At 33.1% G+C, this 20,672-nt stretch overlaps 4 protein-coding genes and 1 long non-coding RNA gene across 9 annotated transcripts; 1 reads left to right on the top strand and 4 right to left on the bottom strand.

Annotated features, from left to right (window-relative positions):
- Positions 1–246: 246 nt before the first annotated feature.
- Positions 247–5,481, bottom strand: LOC111615907 (adipocyte plasma membrane-associated protein-like). Of its 3 annotated transcripts, none has more exons than XM_023357347.1 (8): positions 5,303–5,481; positions 4,262–4,377; positions 3,664–3,753; positions 3,474–3,590; positions 3,228–3,399; positions 2,239–2,373; positions 1,886–2,159; positions 247–1,782 (listed from the first exon to the last, which is right to left on the bottom strand). In XM_023357347.1, exons 1-8 carry the CDS (start codon positions 5,404–5,406, stop codon positions 1,666–1,668), a joined length of 1,125 nt encoding a protein of 374 aa, XP_023213115.1. In that variant the 5' UTR covers positions 5,407–5,481; the 3' UTR covers positions 247–1,665. The 3 variants fall into 3 exon arrangements, with proteins under 3 accessions (XP_023213115.1, XP_023213117.1, XP_023213116.1); XM_023357349.1 differs by having other exon boundaries at positions 247–1,786; XM_023357348.1 differs by having other exon boundaries at positions 1,686–2,159.
- Positions 5,482–7,369: 1,888 nt separating this feature from the next.
- Positions 7,370–12,176, bottom strand: LOC111615906. 2 transcript variants are annotated; one of them, XM_023357346.1, is made up of 12 exons: positions 12,072–12,176; positions 11,900–11,998; positions 11,585–11,821; positions 11,455–11,510; positions 10,730–10,858; positions 9,979–10,216; positions 8,443–9,896; positions 8,275–8,373; positions 7,962–8,198; positions 7,835–7,886; positions 7,636–7,722; positions 7,370–7,493 (listed from the first exon to the last, which is right to left on the bottom strand). In XM_023357346.1, exons 2-7 carry the CDS (start codon positions 11,940–11,942, stop codon positions 9,775–9,777), a joined length of 825 nt encoding a protein of 274 aa, XP_023213114.1. In that variant the 5' UTR covers positions 11,943–11,998; positions 12,072–12,176; the 3' UTR covers positions 7,370–7,493; positions 7,636–7,722; positions 7,835–7,886; positions 7,962–8,198; positions 8,275–8,373; positions 8,443–9,774. The 2 variants fall into 2 exon arrangements, with proteins under 2 accessions (XP_023213114.1, XP_023213113.1); XM_023357345.1 differs by lacking the exon at positions 7,636–7,722 and having other exon boundaries at positions 7,395–7,493.
- Positions 12,177–13,880: 1,704 nt separating this feature from the next.
- Positions 13,881–15,824, top strand: LOC111615908. Of its 2 annotated transcripts, none has more exons than XM_023357350.1 (6): positions 13,881–14,025; positions 14,090–14,311; positions 14,379–14,434; positions 14,719–14,844; positions 15,102–15,339; positions 15,407–15,824. In XM_023357350.1, exons 1-6 carry the CDS (start codon positions 13,983–13,985, stop codon positions 15,547–15,549), a joined length of 828 nt encoding a protein of 275 aa, XP_023213118.1. In that variant the 5' UTR covers positions 13,881–13,982; the 3' UTR covers positions 15,550–15,824. The 2 variants fall into 2 exon arrangements, with proteins under 2 accessions (XP_023213118.1, XP_023213119.1); XM_023357351.1 differs by having other exon boundaries at positions 13,893–14,025; positions 14,082–14,311; positions 15,407–15,815.
- An 807-nt stretch (positions 15,825–16,631) lies between these two features.
- Positions 16,632–17,600, bottom strand: LOC111615904. The gene is made up of 3 exons (XR_002755157.1): positions 17,366–17,600; positions 17,177–17,293; positions 16,632–17,059 (listed from the first exon to the last, which is right to left on the bottom strand). It is a non-coding gene; the product is annotated as an uncharacterized LOC111615904 (long non-coding RNA).
- A 269-nt stretch (positions 17,601–17,869) lies between these two features.
- Positions 17,870–18,798, bottom strand: LOC111615905 (estrogen receptor beta-like). The gene is made up of 4 exons (XM_023357343.1): positions 18,599–18,798; positions 18,263–18,532; positions 18,140–18,195; positions 17,870–18,010 (listed from the first exon to the last, which is right to left on the bottom strand). Exons 1-4 carry the CDS (start codon positions 18,633–18,635, stop codon positions 17,870–17,872), a joined length of 504 nt encoding a protein of 167 aa, XP_023213111.1. The 5' UTR covers positions 18,636–18,798.
- Between the last annotated feature and the right edge of the window lie 1,874 nt (positions 18,799–20,672).

Here is a 20,672-nt window from a genome sequence, read left to right on the forward strand (position 1 = left end):
ATTTATTATTATTATTATTCTATGAATCTACGTACAAAAGTATAAAAAAAACTTTATGTAAATCTTAGTTACAAGTGCTGTTTGAAGAGAAAACGGGAGTATACACAACAGTGTTGAAGACAGAACCAATATCTAAGCAACAGCACCCGCATACTATAAAAAAGTGGGAGCACAATCCATAAAAAAGGGCAACTTACATTATGCAAGAAGCTTCAAATTCTATGATTCAACGTCGGATCAACGCTCTAACAAGGTGGCTCCGATTGCACTCGGTTCTACTTCCATTGTGGGTTTGGCCAGGCACAATGGAACAGTTGGATGGTGAAGGATGGGACCTAACGTATCAAGGACAGACCAAAAATTCCTAAAAGTTACTGACTGCTCGGATTCAATCGCTGGTCTACTAGAAGAGTAATCTGAATCTTAAGTGCCTCAGCCATCTGACCAGCAATTCACAATGGATGTGATTTAAAAGGCTCTCTTAGTGGTCATATGGAGGAAAGTGTTAAAAATAAATAATGCTTATTAATATACGTTAGAATTATTCATTTTACACTTGTTAAATGTAGACATTTTTCCTAATGTTGAGTCGATTTTTTTGCTGAAGGTTTTGTTTTAAAATACAGTCGCATGCAGGTAGGTTTGAATCAAGAATGCCTTTATGGGGATGATGTATTTTAACTGAATAACCGAAAAGTTTGTTAGATTTTTAAACATAAAACATTTAAATTGGGAATTCATCAGCCGTTGATCCCTTAGTTGTGGTAAGTTACTTCCGGTTTCTTCCTCATTTGTTAAACACGTCGCCGCTATTATAAACAGTATTATGGAAGCTTCACGTTCTGGTATTGGAATAAGATGAAGTTCGCTATGGTGGTAGTTAAATGCATGATTCTTTACAGTTAAGAGTGCTACAAAAAATGAACGGAAAAGTCGTTCTGCCATGCAGAGAGAGAAAATAAAATAAAATTCACATATTGTCTGACATATTAAGTGAAATGTCCTAATTGGTTTAATCAGAGTCGATATATACGGGGTGTATTTTTTTATCTTGAGACAATGAATTATCTTAATTGGATCTCATTATTTTGGAAAAAAGGTGTAGACAAAAGTTGTAGGATATCGAGGGGCAAGCAATTGGTGACCTCAGACGTGACCTTGACCTTCAAGGTCATTTGGAAGTCAAGTCAGTTTTTTCAATGGGAACACACATTTTTGACCCCGGAAATGGAAAGAGCAGGAAATTTTACATTCAGATATACCCTTGATCCTAAGGTCTAGGTCAAAGATCAAGATTATTTTAAGGTTAAAATTAAAAGCTTATTCTAACGGGAAACCATACATTTTCTTACTGGAATAGACAGGGAGGACAATTTACTGGTTTTTACAACTGTATTACTTTCATCTTTAAATGCATTCACTACTTTTCGCACTACGCAGGAGTAGCAGCTGGATGGCCGAGCTGTCAAGGTGGCAGCCTACCGCTCTAGGGGACCCGAGCTCGAATCCGAACAAGTTGAAAATTCCCCAGGAATTTTTCGGGGGGTGGTCCGTTCGGATATGTCGGGCCCCGTCCCACGCCACCCGGCAGCCCCATTGTGGGCCTGGCCGAACCCATAATGGGCTTGCAAAAAGAGGCCCTCTTAGTGCCCACAGGGCGGAGAGTTAAAAAAACAAGAAAAAAAAACTACCCAGGAGTAACGACGTGGACGTAGTAGTTTTGTGCTCCTTTTTAGGTGCTTGTTCTGCCCAACTGACACCTGAAGTTCTTAATTGTCCTCCCTGTCTATTCCAGTAAGAAAAGGTATGGTTTCCCATTAAAATAAGCTTTTAATTTTAACCTAATTAATCGTAAGTTTAATATAAACAAAAAAGTCGCGATTACCTCAAATGCTAACGTCTTGAATCTCTCTGAATATAAAAATTGAGAGATGCTTCTAAATAAGAATCCAACAAAATATAGAAATTCAACAAATATTTTCTTGATTATTGGATATTGGGAAGTTAAATCCATCAAATTTGGCTTGGACGCATTTCTACCAGAAGTTAATCCTACCCAATAGCTGTTCTTTGTGCCATAACTCAAATTGTCTGGTTCTCCTGGTAACCCCTCAACGAACACTTCCAACTTTTCTGATGCTTTGGCATCTAGATTATATCTAGTCATAAATATATATATATTTTAATATATTATATAATTATATTAATTTAAGTTGAATTAAGACAATAAATACTTACTTCAAGATTCTATGATTATTTGTTTCAGCAATTAGAAGTGATTTCTTATCATGAGAGAGAATGATCCCATTTGGAAAGTGTAAATCATCGATCAAGACTGTGGCATTATTAGTCTTTGGGTCAAATTTAATAACTCTGTAAAAAATTCAAAAAATCACTATATTGTTTTGCTCTTGAAATACAGGATAGATAATTTAATTTAACTAGTGAGGGCCCATGGCATTTACAGTTGTAGAAACCCCTGTATCGCGCAACTTATACTATAGATTCCTTATTTTAAATTTACATCGTATTTATAAATATAGCCTACTGTATTACGTTTCTTAAATCATTCCTCACGTCTTTTGTTTCGTTTCTCTTTTTTAAAATTATTATTTCCTTTTTTATATGGAGACCCTAATCACGTTCCTAGGATACCTGCCCACAAATCCGCCCCTCTGAAATGTATACAATTTATTTATTATAATATTAGATTATTATTATAATTAACACGAATATCTATTAATCGTTCAGTGAATTGCACTTTCTTCATAGCATCAATTAAAAAATATGCCCAAAACAACCAAAAATTTTAGTTTTTGGCGTATAAATACAGTGGAATCTCGTATGATAAGCCTGGTAACCCAAAAAGCACGGATAATAAAATTGGCATTTACAATACTGTATTTTCATTTATTTGAATTTATATGACAACACAAATACAATAGAAGGGTTTTGTTTTTTCTAATTTTCTCACATTTTATCCATGCTAATTTGATATCAATTACCTTGGATAGCCGAATATCCGAGACAGTTAAAGTGTCTGCTCTGAGGGTCCCGGGATCGACTTCAGGCATGCATCCTCCCAATTTTTCACGGGTGCTCTGACCTGAATCAGTCAATCCTCGATCCTCACCGCCCCCATTGTGGATCTGGCCGAATCCACGATGGACACGGATGAATGATCTTAGTGCCTTCAAGGTAAAAATAATTTAAAAAGTCATATTTACCGTCCTGTACTTTCGTGTTCGAGGACTACGTACAAAACTCTACTTAATGGCCATCGATTACTTGATTCTGTTATGTATATAATACCATCATCATCGATGGCAACGTCATTAATGAAGACCAATTGTTTTCCATCAATTATGGCTGACGACTTTAGTAATGAAGTGACTTTACCTAAAGTAACAAATAAATTATCTGTATTATAAGTCACAGCAACATTTAAAGAAGTAAAGTAACAATAAACGTACCTGTTTGTATATCAATAACATACACTCCATAATACGCATCGACTACATGAAGTCTGTTCTTACTATCGAATTTCAAGCCTAAGACACGGCCACATTTATGTTGTTCCCATATTCCTTCTAATTAAAGTTAATTAAACTTGAAAACTAAGTTATGAGTTTAACAATTAAAATGTTTAAATTAATTACTAACCGCATTTGTTTCCAATCTGCGCTACAGTTGAAATTTTATTATTTTCTATTTTGACTATCCTTCCATCTGATATTCCTGTATAAATAACTCCTATAAAAATAAAAAATAATATTCATTACTTAAATCATTCAAATACCTATATTTTAAATTTGATTTAAAAATATTATTTATTTATTTCTAATAATTATATTTAACACCAGATGACGACATAATCGCCTATCTATAGAGCAAATTATTTAGTATCTTAATAAATAATTAGCCATATTATAGCCAAATAAAATTCCAGTCAATTTTGTAATTATAAATACTGAATGTTTAATATACAGTAGACCCCCCTATAACACTGTAAATAATTCCGTGTTATATGAATTTCATGTTGTACGAGTCACTTAGATTTTACAAATGCGTGTGCCGGGTTGTGAACGGCTCACGTATTTGTAAAATCTAAGTGACTCGTACAACATGGAATTCATATAACACGGAATTTATCTACAGTGTTATAGTGGGGTCTACTGTATTTGAATATTTACTTATGGAATAAGAATATAAATAATTTTGTTTTGTTTTTGTAAATGTATAATTGAATTAAAACACTAACCATTTAGAAGAGCAAGCGATTCTGGTTTCGTTATTTGTCCTTCAAAAATATGTTCCGCGTCACTCAAATTATTGTTTACAGTTAAGGGTCCTTCAAACGCTTTTGGAAGCGAAATTCTACATAAAATAATAACTTGATAAATATTATATTCTGATTTATAAGAAGGCAGTTTAAATAATTAAGTAACATAATACAAAAAATATTATTACTAGAGTTTCTGAGTAGAAATTTTTGTGTTTCCGGTACCCGAGACTATTTTTTCAAGTTTTAGGAACTTGAAAAAATTACTACGGCATTACCATTTATGCAATTAGCACAGGTATAATAAATATAGCTATTGTCTGTGACTGTTTCGTTGTACAGTCTAATCTTCAATAGTGGCCATCTCTCAATAAAAAAAAAACACCTGTAACAACGGCCATTTTCAGAAGCTCTTTTTAGACAAAAATGCAATAAAAAAACTTCCAAACAACGGCCACTTCCGAATATTTTTTCTTTAACGGTCAGATGGCCGAGTAGTTAACGTGGCAATCTACGCTCTAGCAGACACGGAATGGATCGAGAAAGAGATTTTTCAGGAGTGATCTGTCGGGAAACGTTGCCCCCATCCCTTACCACCTGGCCAAAGGGCCTTTTATAGCGGGCTCTAAGAGGACCATTTTTTAAGCAAGCTCATAATGGGCTTGCTAGAAAGGTCCTCATAGAACACGCAAGGTGGAAAGTTAAAAAAAAAAAAAACTTAATATTTTTTTTATGTTCATATCAGTGGCCGTTGTTCAGAGGTTTGATTGTATTCAGTTTATAGTCTTATTAATGATATTACTGTACAGGCATCCCCGTTTTACGTCAGTAATACATTCTTTAAAGTGAGATAACTTAATAGTTATTAGGAATAGTTTAATGACTTCAAACCTTCAGCTGTAAAAGATAGTGTCCAGAAAAGAATAGTGGGAAAAATTTTAATTTGAGAAGAATATGGTGGGGAAAATATTTATAGGAATTTTATGCCTACGCTAAAGTAATAAGTAGAATTTTACTTACTTATAGGAAACGGGTTTGAAGTCCAGATTCAGAGAAGAATTTGAGAAAATTAAGTATACGATAAGGAATATTCCCAGAATTTTAAAAAAGATAGGAACTGCCATTTTTAATTCCGATATTCTGTTAGAATATTATCCGCTTAACGTATATAATAACCTGTAAAATAATATCGGTAACAATAAGTATTTTTATACAATAAAAAATTTATAATACTGTATATAAATTATTTAATGTACCGTGAAACATCAATTTAACGCCACGATTTCTTCCTTGAAAACTGATACTAAGTCGAGTATGGCGTTATATTGAAGTACCTCAAAAATGAGGATTATATATTGTAAAGATAACAATGCCTTTTGCCGTGTAAATTCGTATATCTCTTATAGTACAGTCGACCCCCCTATACAGTAGAGTAGCGAAGGGGGTGCAAGGGGTGTATCATGCACCGGGCGCCACTCGCAGAGGGGCGCCCAAATGGTCTCCAAGACAAACTATATGTGTTTATGGAGGGGGAGGGGCGCCAATAAAGTGTCGTGCCCCGGGCGCCAGTTATGTTCGCTATGCCACTGCCCCTATAACATTGTTCATAATTCCGTTTTATATGAATTCCATGTTGTACGAGTCACTTAGATTTTACAAATACGTGAGCCGTTCACAGACCGGCACAATGAGGATTATTTTATTAACGTAGAACAAATGAAAAGATGTTATACAGGTATTTATAGCTGCTTCTTCTCTAATGTAAGTGTTTTGTTTGGAAGATGAGAAGAAAATACCGAAACACGTGTATGTGACGCATAGAGGAAAGAATTTTTAAATTATAATTTATAATTAAGCTGCTGGCATGCGGAAAAATTCCACTTTGTTCAGGTTATATTATAGAATCGGTACTCAAACGTCTCCTTTTTTAAGCGTTAGAAAGGTTTCTGCTTTTCAATGTGTCCTCTTTAGATAGGTTATTCTCTTATAGTAAAATGTATCTGTATTTATTATAGAAATAAAATATATATTTTTTTAAAAAGAAGTATTTTAAATTACATTCTCTATATTTTTTTAATGTACAGTACTCAAAATTAATTAATTTTTAAATACAGTATTACAGTAGAGCCTCGAAAACTCGGCCTAATGTGGACCGAAAGATGGCCGAGTTTGTGAAAATGCCGGGTTATCGGGAATGGGGTTATAATAAATAAGTACGAGTGTTTCCTCAGAAAATATTGTACTGTACTTGTATGTATTGTTTACTTGAGAATACAACAGAGAATAAACTGCCCAAATACCCTTAAACAAAGGAAAAGTACGTCTTTTATGAAGGCATAGAGCCTTTACTACATGAAAATGAAAATTAATGAATACANTGTATGTATATTATGAAAGGCACAATTTACTTACAATGTATGGAGTATTTACGGTTTCAGAATATAACTTTCTCATCAGTATTAATAAATCGATTTCTATTTTATCTAAAAGAGGCATTAACTCTAAAATGTCACCCACTAAAACAGTTTTTTCGTTACTCTCGTATTTCCAAGGATCCAAAAAGCACGTGCCAACTTTCAAAACCAGGTGAACGTCAAACGATCGGTCCACTATTTCCATTATCATCCCTCTGACTACGTATCTTTGCTTCGTGAGGTCCTTGCAAAAGACAGACATTCTCCTTAGTAAAAATCAGTAGGGAAAAAAGGGGTTGTAAATTTATGTGTTTCTGCTTAAAATATTAAAGTTTCGAAGATAAACCAGTGCCGTAACTAGAAGAATCGATATCGGGGAACCCAAATTACAACGTGCAAACTTATATTCATTCCTGTGGCACTGTGGATAAGCTCTTACGTATGTTATACAGTATACACGTATACAACGGCTTTACTACATTCACGTAATTTTCTTAATTAAAATGGCGGCGACCCTTCCTGTTTACGCTATCGAGATGATAATTTTAGGTTTACGAGTTTCTTAACCATTTTAATTTTAATGTGCGTAATTAACTTCAGCATAAAATGAAAGTAGAGCATCATATACAGCAAAAAGTTTGAATTGTGAGAATAAAAAAAGAAGTTTTTACTTGAAATCCAGGTCTTAGTTCCTGAAATTCGGGATGTCCAGAAATCCAACTGAGAAAAGAATATCTAAGAGGTACGAATTCTTTAGTTAACATCTCCCATTTATCCTCACCATCTACTTTGATATCCTACAAAGAAATACACACAGTGCAACGTTAGAAAAATGTATATAAATGTAAACTTTCATTATAAAATATAATCTTAATTATCTAGGAACCACGTAAATGGGAATGCTGCCTGAAAAAGCGGCTCTAATACAGCAAGACGCACCTTGTTCACACAATACAGCAGACTAGTAAAAATGCAACAATGCCAGTTTCCTTTAAAAAAGACTATTTTATTGGTATGTGTATCCACCTGTATTAAAAGCAGTTTATCAGACACACACGACCAATAAATACAGACACTACAACATACTTAGCTATATTAAATACCGAGTGGTAGTACAGAAATTTAAAAATACACTTACCCATGTTCTCTAGCTAATCTTAGCTGTATATCACGATAGAAGCAATTTTTATCTTCAATTAAAGGGAGTAAACATTTAATAATTACACAAGTATCGAGAGTAATAATCAGAAAATGGCTCTACAAACCGTATTGATCTATAAACTTCATTCCCAGTTCGTAGCACCTGTTCAGTCGACAGTACTCACAAAGGAAGATTAATCTGGAATTTGCACAGACTCCTTCATTGTAGCATATTGGATCATAAAAATCTCTTATAGCATAATCGAATCTGACTTTGCATGTACCGCAAATTCTCACTCCTTGGCAAATCCCAACCCGTTCCTCCTCATAACAAACCGCACATGGTCCAATTTCCTCATCATCTGCCTTACAAAATGTATTTAAAAAAAATAAAGTGACAAAAAAGGATTTAAATTTTTAAAAATTACTAAAGTTTACTTCCATCGTCTTTGCTACAATGGGCACCGAGTCCTTCACTCATGGTTTCTGAAGAAATTACGAAAGATGACGAGAGTCAAGAGGAATTTTTACGGTATTCTTCGAGTAAAAATTTAAGAATTTTATAATTAAAGAATTATTTTTTTAAAAAATTTCACGAAAACTCACTTATTTCCTTGTCAGTTCAAACAGTTCCAGAAACAGAACTGGATTTTTTCTACCACCAATCAAGAGTTCGAACATTGTATTAATATCGATTAATATGGGTTAAATTCAATATTTTTTTGTTTAAAAATTTTAAATTTTATTTTAAAAAAATTAAAATGACCTACATAATGACGAGCGCGCCTCTAGCGGATATTTCTCGAAACGTAACTTTTTTGACTGAAGGAAAATTCTTCGGTGAAATAACACTTCTGTTGTGTTTAAACTGGCGATGAACATATTGAAACCACTCTTTGCCATTCACATTTACGTATAAAAATTCCGGTAACGATTGTGTAACTTTCCGGAAAAAAGTTAACACATGCGTGGCGCCATCTGTTATGATAATTTATTATTAAAAACTTTTATAAAATGGAAAAATGCTTGAATTATATGTTTTATAAAAAGAAATTGTAGATGCTAATAATGAATAAAATAATTAACTCTGACACAACTCGGAATACGATAAACGAAACCCTTTCATCTCCTAGCCCTTTGGCCTTTAACAACCAAAGTTTAATGGCACAAATCCCCCTAATAAACAAAATTCAAACTCTTCGTTTTAGTCTGATTATCCAGAAACACATAATTGATCAAATTCGTTTCTTCTGCCTGTAAATTGTATAATCTGGAATGCAATCTGTGGCTTTTCTAAATTCTGGTACCAGCGTTTTTTTGGCTGGTACCACAGTCTTTTAATTGGACCCAGCTGAGGAATATTTGCAACATTCTTTTCTTTGCTGACGTAAGAAACTTCGTCTTCCTCAAACTGTATCTGTTGCGTAATGGGCAGTTGAGAGATCCAAACGGAAGACACGCCATCCGAGTTGTCAATGTATGCGTAAGTATACTAATACACAAGGATTAATAATTATGGCATAATCATAATGTCACTTTAATGTATGAACTTTATACCAACAAGATTTGAAAGGCATTTATATTAGAGTCTTCATCTTATAAAAGAGTTTATCGGACCGCGATCTCCCAGAGATCGAGAACCACTGTTATAGGCAATAGGTGGGCGATCTGGAATGGTCTAATCGGAAGAAAACTTTCTATGGGAAGGGAAATTGGCCACGTAGCTCATAGAACAGGTTTCAGACACGAAGTTTATAGGAGCATGTTCATTCTTACATCCAATTGATGTCATTGTTAAAACAAATGGCGTACAGTACAGTACATTGTGCACTTTATACAACGTTTAATGCGAGTAAAAAAAAGAGGGAGAGAAACAGGTTAAACCAATGCTCATTTTTAAATGGCAAAAATCTAATTACAATACAAGTTATGAAGTATCTACAGTTTTTCCGGGCATAACTTTCTAACTAGCATCCTTAAATCTATTTCTATTTTATCTAAAAGAGGTATTAACGCTTCCACTTCTCTTCTATCGTCTTCATTTAATTCCATTTCGATATCTGCATATAAATATACAAAAGAAAAAAAAAATCAGGGTTTTAGTAAGAAGTAAACGTTTTTGAAAAAAATAAAGTTACTTACCGTCTCTCATTATTAATTTTAACTTTAGATTATAAAACTGCTCCCTCGACTCACAATGATCTCTCAGTCGCAGAGTTAACTCTAAAATATCGCACATTAACGTAGTGATTTCTTTACTCTCGTATTTCCATGGATCCCAAAAGCACTCGCCTATTTTCAAAACCAAGTGGACGTCAAACGATTGGTCCACTATTTCCATTACTAACCCTCTGTCGTCGTACCTTCTCTTCACGAGAGACTTGCAAAAAGACAAGTTCCTTATTAAAACCATGGAGAAAATTATAGAACAAAATTTCCGAGAATTTAATATAAATTCTAGATAAAGGAGTTCGAATTAGAACGTGCAGACCGATTGTGCCACTGTGGACTTTTTTAAAACTCTTTGCGTCCTATGGGCACTAAGAGGGCCTCAATTAGCAAGCCCGTTATGGGTTCGACCATGCCTACAATGGGGCAAACTAGTGGTGATGGAAGGGGTGCCACTGTGGATGAGAGGAGTATTCTCTTTATTGTATACATAGGTGTACAATGACGTTTGTCACGTTCAAATTTTCTATCCTGTAATTATTTGGTCCCTTAAAGAAGAGGAGCGACACAGGTCTCTGGAACTCTTCCTGTTTAAACTACAGCGATAAATTTTACATTTATCATTATGAGATTATATTAATGCGGTTGTTATACGTATACATTAAAATTAAAAAGCACGGCATCAGCATAAAATTTCAATTATCAGAAAAAAAGGAGTTGTTACTTGAAATTCATCATCATCTAGTTTCTGAAATTCAGGATGTCGAGAAATCCAACGGAGGAAAGAATGCTTAAGATTCGAGAATTCTTTAGTTAAAATTTCCCATTTATCGTCTTCATCACGTTTAATAACCTACAAAACATATATATATAAAATGTGTACACACAACATACTGCAAATTTACATTATAATATACAGTACGGCCGCGCTAATCCGAAATGATTGAGATTAGTGGTATATTGGATTAACGGGAAGTGTGATTATTAAGGATATGATATGATGTTTACGCTTTGAAGCCATTTGTCTGTTTTTACTGTTGTAGAATTATTTTTTAGTCAAAGAGGATCACAGAAGAATGAGCAGCAATGCTCACAACACGTGATCTGTATTTACTTTACACGTGAGCTGCAAGTGTCTAGTTGGCAATTTACAGTAGTTAGGAATTAGTAGAAGCTGTTCGGACTAGAGCGACCTACTGTATAACCTTAAGTATCTAGAAGTCGGATAATAGGAGTGCTTAGCTTTAACACACTGTTCAGATTACAGTATAGCAGATTAATAACAATGCAGATTCATTTGAAACGGGCTATTTTATTGGCATATTTATCCAACTGTACTGGAAGCAGTTTAAAAGACACATAAGCCCAATAAATACAAAAATCACGCTAATCAGCTATATTAAACATTAAATGGTAAAACGAGATGCAAAAGGTTAAAAATTCACTTACCCTATGTTCGCTAGCTAATCTTATCTGTATATCACGATAAAAATATTTTATATCTTCTATTAAAAAGGGAGTAAACACTTTATTATTCTCGACACTTGTGTAATTATTATCAGAAAATGGCTGTACAAACCGTAATGATCGATAAACTTCATTCCTACTTTGTAGCACTTGTCCAGTCGACAGAAATTACAGAGGAAGATGTATTCCGGATCTTCATCGCCGCAAGATCCTTTATTGTGGCACATGGGATCATCAAAACTTCTTACAGCATAATCGAATAGAACCTTACATGCCATACAAATCTTCACCCCTTGGCAAATCACAGCCTCTTTCTCACCGCAAACCGCGCATGGTCCGATGTACTCATCTGTGTTACAAAATATATTTTTTAAAAAATAAACTGACTGAAGATTATTTAAATTTTTAAAAAATTATTAAAGTTTACTTCCATCGTCTTTGCTACAATGGGCACCGAGTCCTTCACTCATGGTTTCTGAACAAATCACGAAAGGTGACGAGAGTCAAGAGGAATTTTTACGGTATTCTTCGAGTAAAAATTTAAGAATTTTATAATTAAAGAATTATTTTTTAAATAAAAAAATCTCACGAAAACTTACTTATTCCCTTCTAAATGCTTTATAAAGGAGTTCAACGTAATGTGCAATCATTTTTATAGAAGTGCATTTAACGTTTCTATAGCTTTGTTCGTATGCAAATTTTCAATAAGTGCAAAACTGATTTGTATTTTAAATGAAAATATTATCGAAAGTTACGTTAAAAAGTAAATCAAAATATTCCTAACATTTTAAAATTAAGATGATGAGATTTTTGTAACTATGCTTGTATTAAATAAAGCAGAAAATATATCAAATATCAATGTCGTATTTATGAGAACGAAAAACTATTTCAGTTATTTATTCTAATAATTAGAACAGAAATCTTGATGAAATGGGGTAAACATATTGCTTCCTACACAGGAAAAAAAACGCGTGAAGTATATTTTTAGTTTATTTTTAAAGTTTAAGTAAAAATTATTTAAAAAAAAAAAACTGCAAACCGAATTCAAATACAGTAGAACCCTTTTAAGAATTCCAGAATAAAAGTTTTTTCCCGTCTAACTTGTAAGAAGTCCAAATTTTCCTGTCTCAGTATTTACACCATAAAATGTGTGTTAAAATTCCCCGCGTAACAAATTATCCCGTATAAGAAATTCCAAAATAACGGTTCTTTGGACGCTATTTTATCCACTTAAAAAGTTACCTTTGGATACAAATTGTAACATTTTTCTTTACCATAACTTTATAAAAACAGTTTCCAATTAGCCACGATTGCGTCCAGAGCTTCCACAAGGTGGCGCTGGTTGCACTCGTCCGATCAGCGCCACCTCGTGGAAGCGATGATCGAACGTTGAATCATTGTTTGAAGTTTACACAATGTTTGATACTCTGTTTCAGTGGCGTGCGTCATTGGAAGCGGTGGATGCGCCTCTTCCCTTGTATTTTCTAAAAAATAAATACATATTAATTTTAATTATACGAAAATAATCGCACAATATTTTATTATAACCACATTATGTATCTTATTACAAATTTCTATACTACACGTGAAAAAAAGATAAGATCGCTATTGTATATTCGAATATCAGTGACGGAGTGGAAGCGCTGCATTGTCAGCATCCAAAATGCCAGATTCGCACACGCGCTTTACAGAGTACCAACCTAACCTGGTTTAGCCGGTGGAAGCCCAGGACCTCGAGTGGATGCTACACGTATAAGGGCTGTTTCACATTATGACCGACTGGACCGACTGGCGGGACTCCAAGTCGTGTTGCCATGGCAACAGCAGTCTGCCGACCGACTAGTCGTTCCAGTCGGACAGATTTGAAAAGTTAAATATTTGTAGTCGGGTCGGAGCAGTCGGTGAGCTACAGCCAATGAGNGAAATATGCAAAGAGAAAATTCATAACATAATAAAATATTAAATCCCGTAATCTAAATTAAGCTGGTGTCCACGCTGCATCCACAACTCCAGGAATGATTACTCTTTTTGGTACCATGCGGAGATTATTTAATTTTTTCTCATCCGTGTGTTGGGATATTTCCGGATTCCCTTCACGTTTGTAACACGTAAATAGGGGCCAACTTCTCATAGAAAGTCCCTTCTGGAGGTATATCCACGAAGCGTGAGCGATTTGACGAGAAGAGATTGCCCACGTGTTACGAAGATGCCTCCGATTTGAATGTTAAGTGACGTGAAAGATACGTTTTAAAAAATTACAAATAAATTATTTATATTTTTAATACATAGAAATATATATAAATTAACTTAATTTGTAAAAGATTATTATTAAAAAGATTAATAAGGACAAATAATAAATATCGAAGATGGCAAATTTACATAAAGTGGGAATGGCAAGATCCTTAAAGGTATTCGAAAGGGAGCATCTGAAATCTAAGCTGCTATAAATCCAGATTGAAACTCAAGTATCAAGTGTTCAATTTAAAATATTGAACGTAAGTTTATAAAGTATGGAAGAGCAGCCAAATGATTTCGTTCAAGCACCTGGAGATTGTAAGTATGGTAAAATTTACGTGACTTGAAAAGTTATTGTTTAACAATTACGATAGTTTTCCAGTTTCTAATGGAGTTAATATGTGTTCGGTATGCATGAAAGTGATTAAATCCAACAAGAAAACTTGCCGTATTTGTGAAATCTTCTTCCTTCACTCCTTAAAACATTTCGACGATCCGATTTGTGAGAGCGAAGGAGACTGCGACAGTATATGTATCCTTTCTTGTAGTTACTGTCGATTGATGAACTGTTACAAAATTGGAATGACTGCCATGGATGCTTATGGTTTGTATATACATTAATCGAATATTTTATTTCTCATGTTTTAACTGTGTCATTTTTCTATTTGCAGAAGATCTGGAAGATTATTATAAAGATATACAATTAAGATTGAGCGAAGAATTTAAGGTAAATCTTAGTTATCGTTAGAAATGAAAGAACAGTAGCAACAGTAGATACTGTACTTTACTTTATTTGATACTTAGTTCATATAAAACACACTAATTTCTCCCAGATCAAATAGATAAAAGGTCTTCATCCGAAGCATCCTTTTTTAGTCGTTCGAAGGATTTGTTAACGTCTCATTTAAACAAATGTTTTTACGAATAGAAAAGTGCCCGTATTGTTGTTGAATTTCTGCATATTTTTTTTTTAAATTTGTATATTTATAAGCCAAAAAATTCTTTTTCCAGAATAAAAAATCGGATGATGATAGAAAATGGTTGAAGGCAAATCACGAGTTTCTTCGTTTTGAAAGTACTTTCAACGAATGGATTTCTCAAATGTACGAATTTCAAACATTAAGTGAAGACGTTCAAGTAAGAATATTCTTGGCTTCTATTTTGTAAAAATTAATTTGTAATGTAAGAAGGAAATCGCGTTCTTTTTTAATCAAGAATTCCCCTCCCCTCTTTACTGAAGAAACCAAAATTTTAGATCATCAAAATATGAGATTTTGCATATATTAAATATTTTTCTAATAGATTTTAATACAGGGATCAGTAGTAATAGATTAATACAGGGATCAGTATTACTGTTTACAGGATTTTATAAGAATTTTTATTGATTTTTACAGGAGACTTTAAAAGAAAAATACAAACTCAGAGGAACTATAATGGAAATAGTCGATCGATCGCTACACGTTCATATGGTACTGAATTTCCACACTTTCTTCTGGGATCCTACGAAATACGAAAGAAATGACATCACACAGCTAATGAGAGGTATCTTAACATTGACGTTAAAACTACAGCAGAAGTACAGTTCCGTAGAAAATTTGAATAGGATGAAACTGAAACTAATTCTAAAAGACGGTAAGCAATTGCCGAAACATTTTAAAACCTGAAGAATTTCTAAATAATTTTTTTATATACACGACAGATATCAACGTGGATTTAAGTGATGCCGAAGATGATGAATTGTCGTCGTTATCAATAATGTTAGATTCGTTAGAAGTAAAAATGTCAGAAGTGAAGAAATTATTCAACGTGGAATGTATAAAATGCCTTGAAAGTGGGAGCTAAAATCATTTTTCTTTCTACTTCGTGAATGATTCTCACACTTGAATCTTTTGGAAGAAAGAAAATTGAGAATTTAAATGCAAATATCTGCAAAAAATTCGATGTGCAGTTTAGTTTCTTGCTTGATAATCAATGAGAATTCAATAGTTTTTATTATTTTACTACTTATATTTATATAAATACTTTTAAATCGATACTGTAGTACATCTTTTACCTGCTAAAATAAATTATTTTTGCTTTTGCAAGTGTCATTTAAGTGTTTTAAACGGAAATAAAACTACTCATTGGCAATTTGGAAACTTGTGGTTAAAATTTCCTGCAGTATACGTGATTTACAAAATGGTTATTTACTTATTTCTTTTCCGAATATAATTAACGATAAAAACGGAAATTTGGAATTAATTATTCTAAATTAAAGCGTAAAGTTTTATGATATCGTGCCATGTTTTTTCCTTTTGAGAAATTCCGCGTTTAATGTTCCCGGGTGTGACTTTCCTTTCAATAGCATCCTCTTTCATCACGCTCGTACTTGATTCGCCATCACATTTTGCCGATTCATCACTCAATTCCAGATAACAGATACTTAGGTCATCCCGTGCCCAGTGAGGCTCGCACGTGTCGAGATTTTATGCCTCCTCAAAATTTGAGTGCAAGGATTTCGTATAATTTTTTTTTTTCAAATCTTATGCAATTTACTTAAATTACATTTCAAATGATTTTCCAGGATCCTGAAAGTTATAAAGCAAAGTGCCCTTTTGCCGAGTACTAAAGACTTGTTCTTAGTGTCTTTGTTTAGATTAAACTGTCCGTCCAGCTATAATATAGGGGGGTTCTTAACCTATTTTGTTTCGCGTGGTGTAGTCAAATGACCCTTTGAAAACGGACTTCCTACAAACCCCTTGGGAATCTTTGCACCACTAGTTAAGAACCACTGGATTATTGTGTAACACAGGATTACCTACTAGGAAGACATTCGTAGGAGCACAGGGCTTTTCAAAATTTTATATAAAATATCACGGATATTAAAATTTAACAAGACAATGAGAAGTTTAGTTTTTTTTTTTATTAGACTTTCATAGTTCATATCATGCTACAGCATTCTTTTGCTGTGTTTGATGGAAGTTTTCCATCAAAGACTTCACCTCCGATTTGATGTAGATTAATTAATTTATGTCAAGGATTTGTTTCAAAGTAAACAAGTAGGAAATTTATTTTACATTAAAAATGTCTACACAATGTACACGTGAATTTTTAAAATTTATTCAAGTAAACATGTACAATGGAGTTCATTGAATAAGCAGTTAAAAAGGTTGAACGAAGCTCATTTAATTTCTCGTCTCATTTCATTTCTACCACGTGTACTATCACAAGTTAAAATAAACAATAGCATTTCATATACATATATAAATTTGAAAACATTACAATTATTTCTTAAAAGTTGAATGGTTCCATTTACATTTTACAGACGTATATTACGTTTTATATATATATAATTCTAAAAGTCGTACTCGTCCTATAAATAAAAAAAGTGTATTTTTAAAAATTAACTACATTTTAGACAAATTTCCCAATTTATCGAACAGGAATTGAAAAATTTTTTAAGTAAAAAACAAGCAAAAACATAACTTACAACAGAATTCCAGACAATGCTTTGATGCTTCTGTAAATTTTTCTTCTATATCATTTAACATATTCTTTAACTCTGTTAAGTTATCATTTTCCAGCTTACCTAACTCAACGTTGAAGTCTGTCGTGTGTACAAGAATTAGATTTCGTAGAAAATGTTTTTTTTTAAATATATTTTTCAATAATTACTTACCGTCGTCCCTCAATATTAACTTTAGTTTCATTTTATTAATGTCTGCTCCATCATAGTAACAAAGGCGCAGTTTCAGCGTTAGTTTTAAAATACCGCTAATTAAATCGATGATGAGGGAACTGTGATATTTGAGAGGATTCCAGAAGAAATTCTCAAATCTCAGCACCATGTGCGCTTCCAGTGATTGTTGGACTATTTCCATTATAAGTCCTCTGTATTTATATTTTTCTCTTAAACTAACCTACAAAAATTAAAAATAAACCATTAGGAAAAAGGAAGGTTTCGTCATCAGATAAAACCCATCATCATTCTTAAGCAGTAAACTTAAAAAACTCATTCCAGAAGGGAATTTTGTTTAAATCTCAGCTTTGTTTTCACTAAAAGGTGGAAGGGGTAAATAAAGATTTTAACTCCCCAGTAATGGAGAATTTAATATGTAAACAGATTAAAGTTCTATAGGTGGGGGTTTTCACAAGATTAATGAAGATACAGGGAAAGAAAATTTCATAACATTCTTACTTGATCGCATCTTCGCAGGGTTTGAAAGTCGCTGAAACAACAAATCCAATTATGAAAACTATCTCTAAGGTCATAAAACTCTTCTTGTGCTTTCATCCACCTTACTCCATTGTCAAGTTTCCTCCCCTAAAAACAGCATTGTAAACAAAAAAATATCTTGAAAAACAACTTTGTAGAATACAGAAAAAAAAACCTAACAGAACACGAATTTAACAGTTTCCCGCTACCCCGAATTGAAAATAAGAATGTTTTTACCTGGCATCCTTCGTTTAACCTTACTCGAAGAGCATTTATATAGTCATCAAGGTATTCTGTCGTTAGAAACGTGTATGTCATTATTAAGTGAAAGAAATTATCTTCCATTAAAGTACTACGTACCATAAACATCTATTACTCTCATTCCCACTTTGTAACATCTGTTCAATCGACAACAGTTGCAATAACGTTTTTGATTCTTGTTATCGCAATAGTTTTCACTCGTATAACAAATTGGTTCTTCAAAGTTTCTCACGCATTGTTCGAAAAACTCTGTACAACCGGGACAAGCTTTACCTGGAAAGTAAGTGTGCCATTCTGAACATACTGGACATTGCCTCTCACAGTCCACATACTCATCAGAATCAGAACTCCCTGAATAATAATCTCCGGCTGAAGATAAAGTTTACTTAATCAACATAAAAACAATTATAATTACAAGAATACAAATATACTTACAACACACTTCACACCCACTAGTTGATTCCTCTTCCATGATTTAGTTGATGTAATGATAGATCCTTAGAAACTTCGATTGAAATGTAATTAAAAATGTAAAAATTAACGAAATATATTGACTTGCACGTAAATTTAAAATCAAATCACCATCTAAAACACTAAAATTGTTAAATTAATCCACTTCTTCCACACTTAAAGAAGTACTCTTAAGGGTTGTGCCACTGAACTTATGTAAATTTTGCCATCTTAATTAAATATCGATTAATTTGAATGTAAATGACTATTTTCTGGATAATTATTTTTATCTTAAATTTAAATATTCTTACAATAATTTATTTTAATCCTGTAAATAAATTTTTTAATTAAAATATTTAATAATTCGACCATTATTCATTTTGTTTGGTGTTCAAGTGAACGCCATTTTTTAAAATTAAGAATGTAAATAATTTAATTTTAATTTTTCAAAACGTCTTTTATAATTCTGAATTATGAAGGATTATCTGCAATTTAAGCCAGGATTCAATGGAATTTATTCTAAACGAAATTTATTTTGTTAAAGTTCCTTTTTTTTGGGATGGACAAAGGAAAACCACTGAACAGTGGGAATTGGTCGTGGGTTAGCTCTAAACTTTTCTGAGTTTCCTTCACGTGTTTAATCCTCTTTCTGGGTTCATTCTTCATATGTGCCCAAATAATTATAACTTCTTTCTGATTACTATCTGTATAAAGGTTTCTTTGTGTTAGACTTTTTGATACATTTCCTCGTTTTTGACCCTCTCTGACCAGTTTATTCGCAGTAGTTCCTTTCGAAGGCCAAGATTATTTTTTGTGATGGATTTCTTTATGATCCACTTCTCGCATTCATACAACACGTCATCGAGAATGCAGGTATCAAGAACATTGAGTTTGGTTCTCAGACATCTCTCTACTCTTTCATATTTGTTCTATTCCCTTGATTATTGTCATTGCTTGGGCAATTTTAATCTTAATTTCTCTGCAGCAGTCCAAGTTTGATACGAGCTTATTTCCTAAATAGATGTACTCCTTCACTATTTCCAACTGTTTTCCATCGATCTCAAAGACATCTTTTTGATCGTGTTTTCTTTGGAAAAGCCATTATTTTTGTTTTTGAGAAATTCATTTGTGGACCTTCATTCTTCAGTTTGTTAATGGATTCAAGCAGTTTTTCCCTGTTATCTTCCAAAATAACCAAATGATCTGCAAATCTGAGTTTATCCTCTTACCATGGATTGAAATTCCATCTGCTTCTTCCTTTAGTATGCCCATTCTCCTTTCAAGATATGTGATAAATAGAACCGGTGATATTGGCTCCTCTTGACTAGTCTCTTTTTCTATTCTAAGCCATGTTCTTCTCTATCCACATACTTTAACAGCTGTCTCAGTATTTCTGCTCGTATCTTTAATTAGTACTTTGAAAATCTTGTAAAGAGTCTCTTGGTTAATGCTGTCAAAGGCTTTTGTAAAATCAATAAAACAAGCATAAATACTTTTCCCTTTACGTCTGGTTGAATAAATTAACTTGTGATAAGAGGATATACGGATAAACAGATTTTATATGCGCTGGCGCCCATCTGTTTCCATGACGAAGTAATGTATTCCACGTGGAATTGGCCACGTGTAGTTTTCCGGATTTCTCATAGAAAGTCTACCAGGAAGTTGTCCACCTTGGCAGCTCGCCCAATTGTTGTCCTATTCCCAATAATAAATCGAAAGTGATATTTTGATTATGGCGTAGTAAACACTAGTATTGGGTTTTATTCCAAAGACACGTGGCAAGTTTTCCATCAAATTCCTTTATTAGTTGAGTCGATTAAAGGAATTTGATGGAAAACTTGCCATGTGTCTTTGGAATAAAACACAATACTAGTGTTTTACTACGCCAGAATTATAAAACAGGACACGGTTTCAAAAAACAAATGATATTTTGATGTAATAATATATCGCATGATATTTAAGAAATTTATTTTATTTCATACAAAAGAGTGATTGAAGATTGTTTGTAAAGAATATCAATAAGTGGAAATTAACAAATTGTCCATTTTCTAAATCATAT

The sequence above is a fragment of the Centruroides sculpturatus genome, unplaced genomic scaffold, assembly GCF_000671375.1.
Source record: "Centruroides sculpturatus isolate CEXI.00-Female unplaced genomic scaffold, Cexi_2.0 scaffold2693, whole genome shotgun sequence".
In the NCBI taxonomy this organism is placed as follows: domain Eukaryota; kingdom Metazoa; phylum Arthropoda; class Arachnida; order Scorpiones; family Buthidae; genus Centruroides; species Centruroides sculpturatus.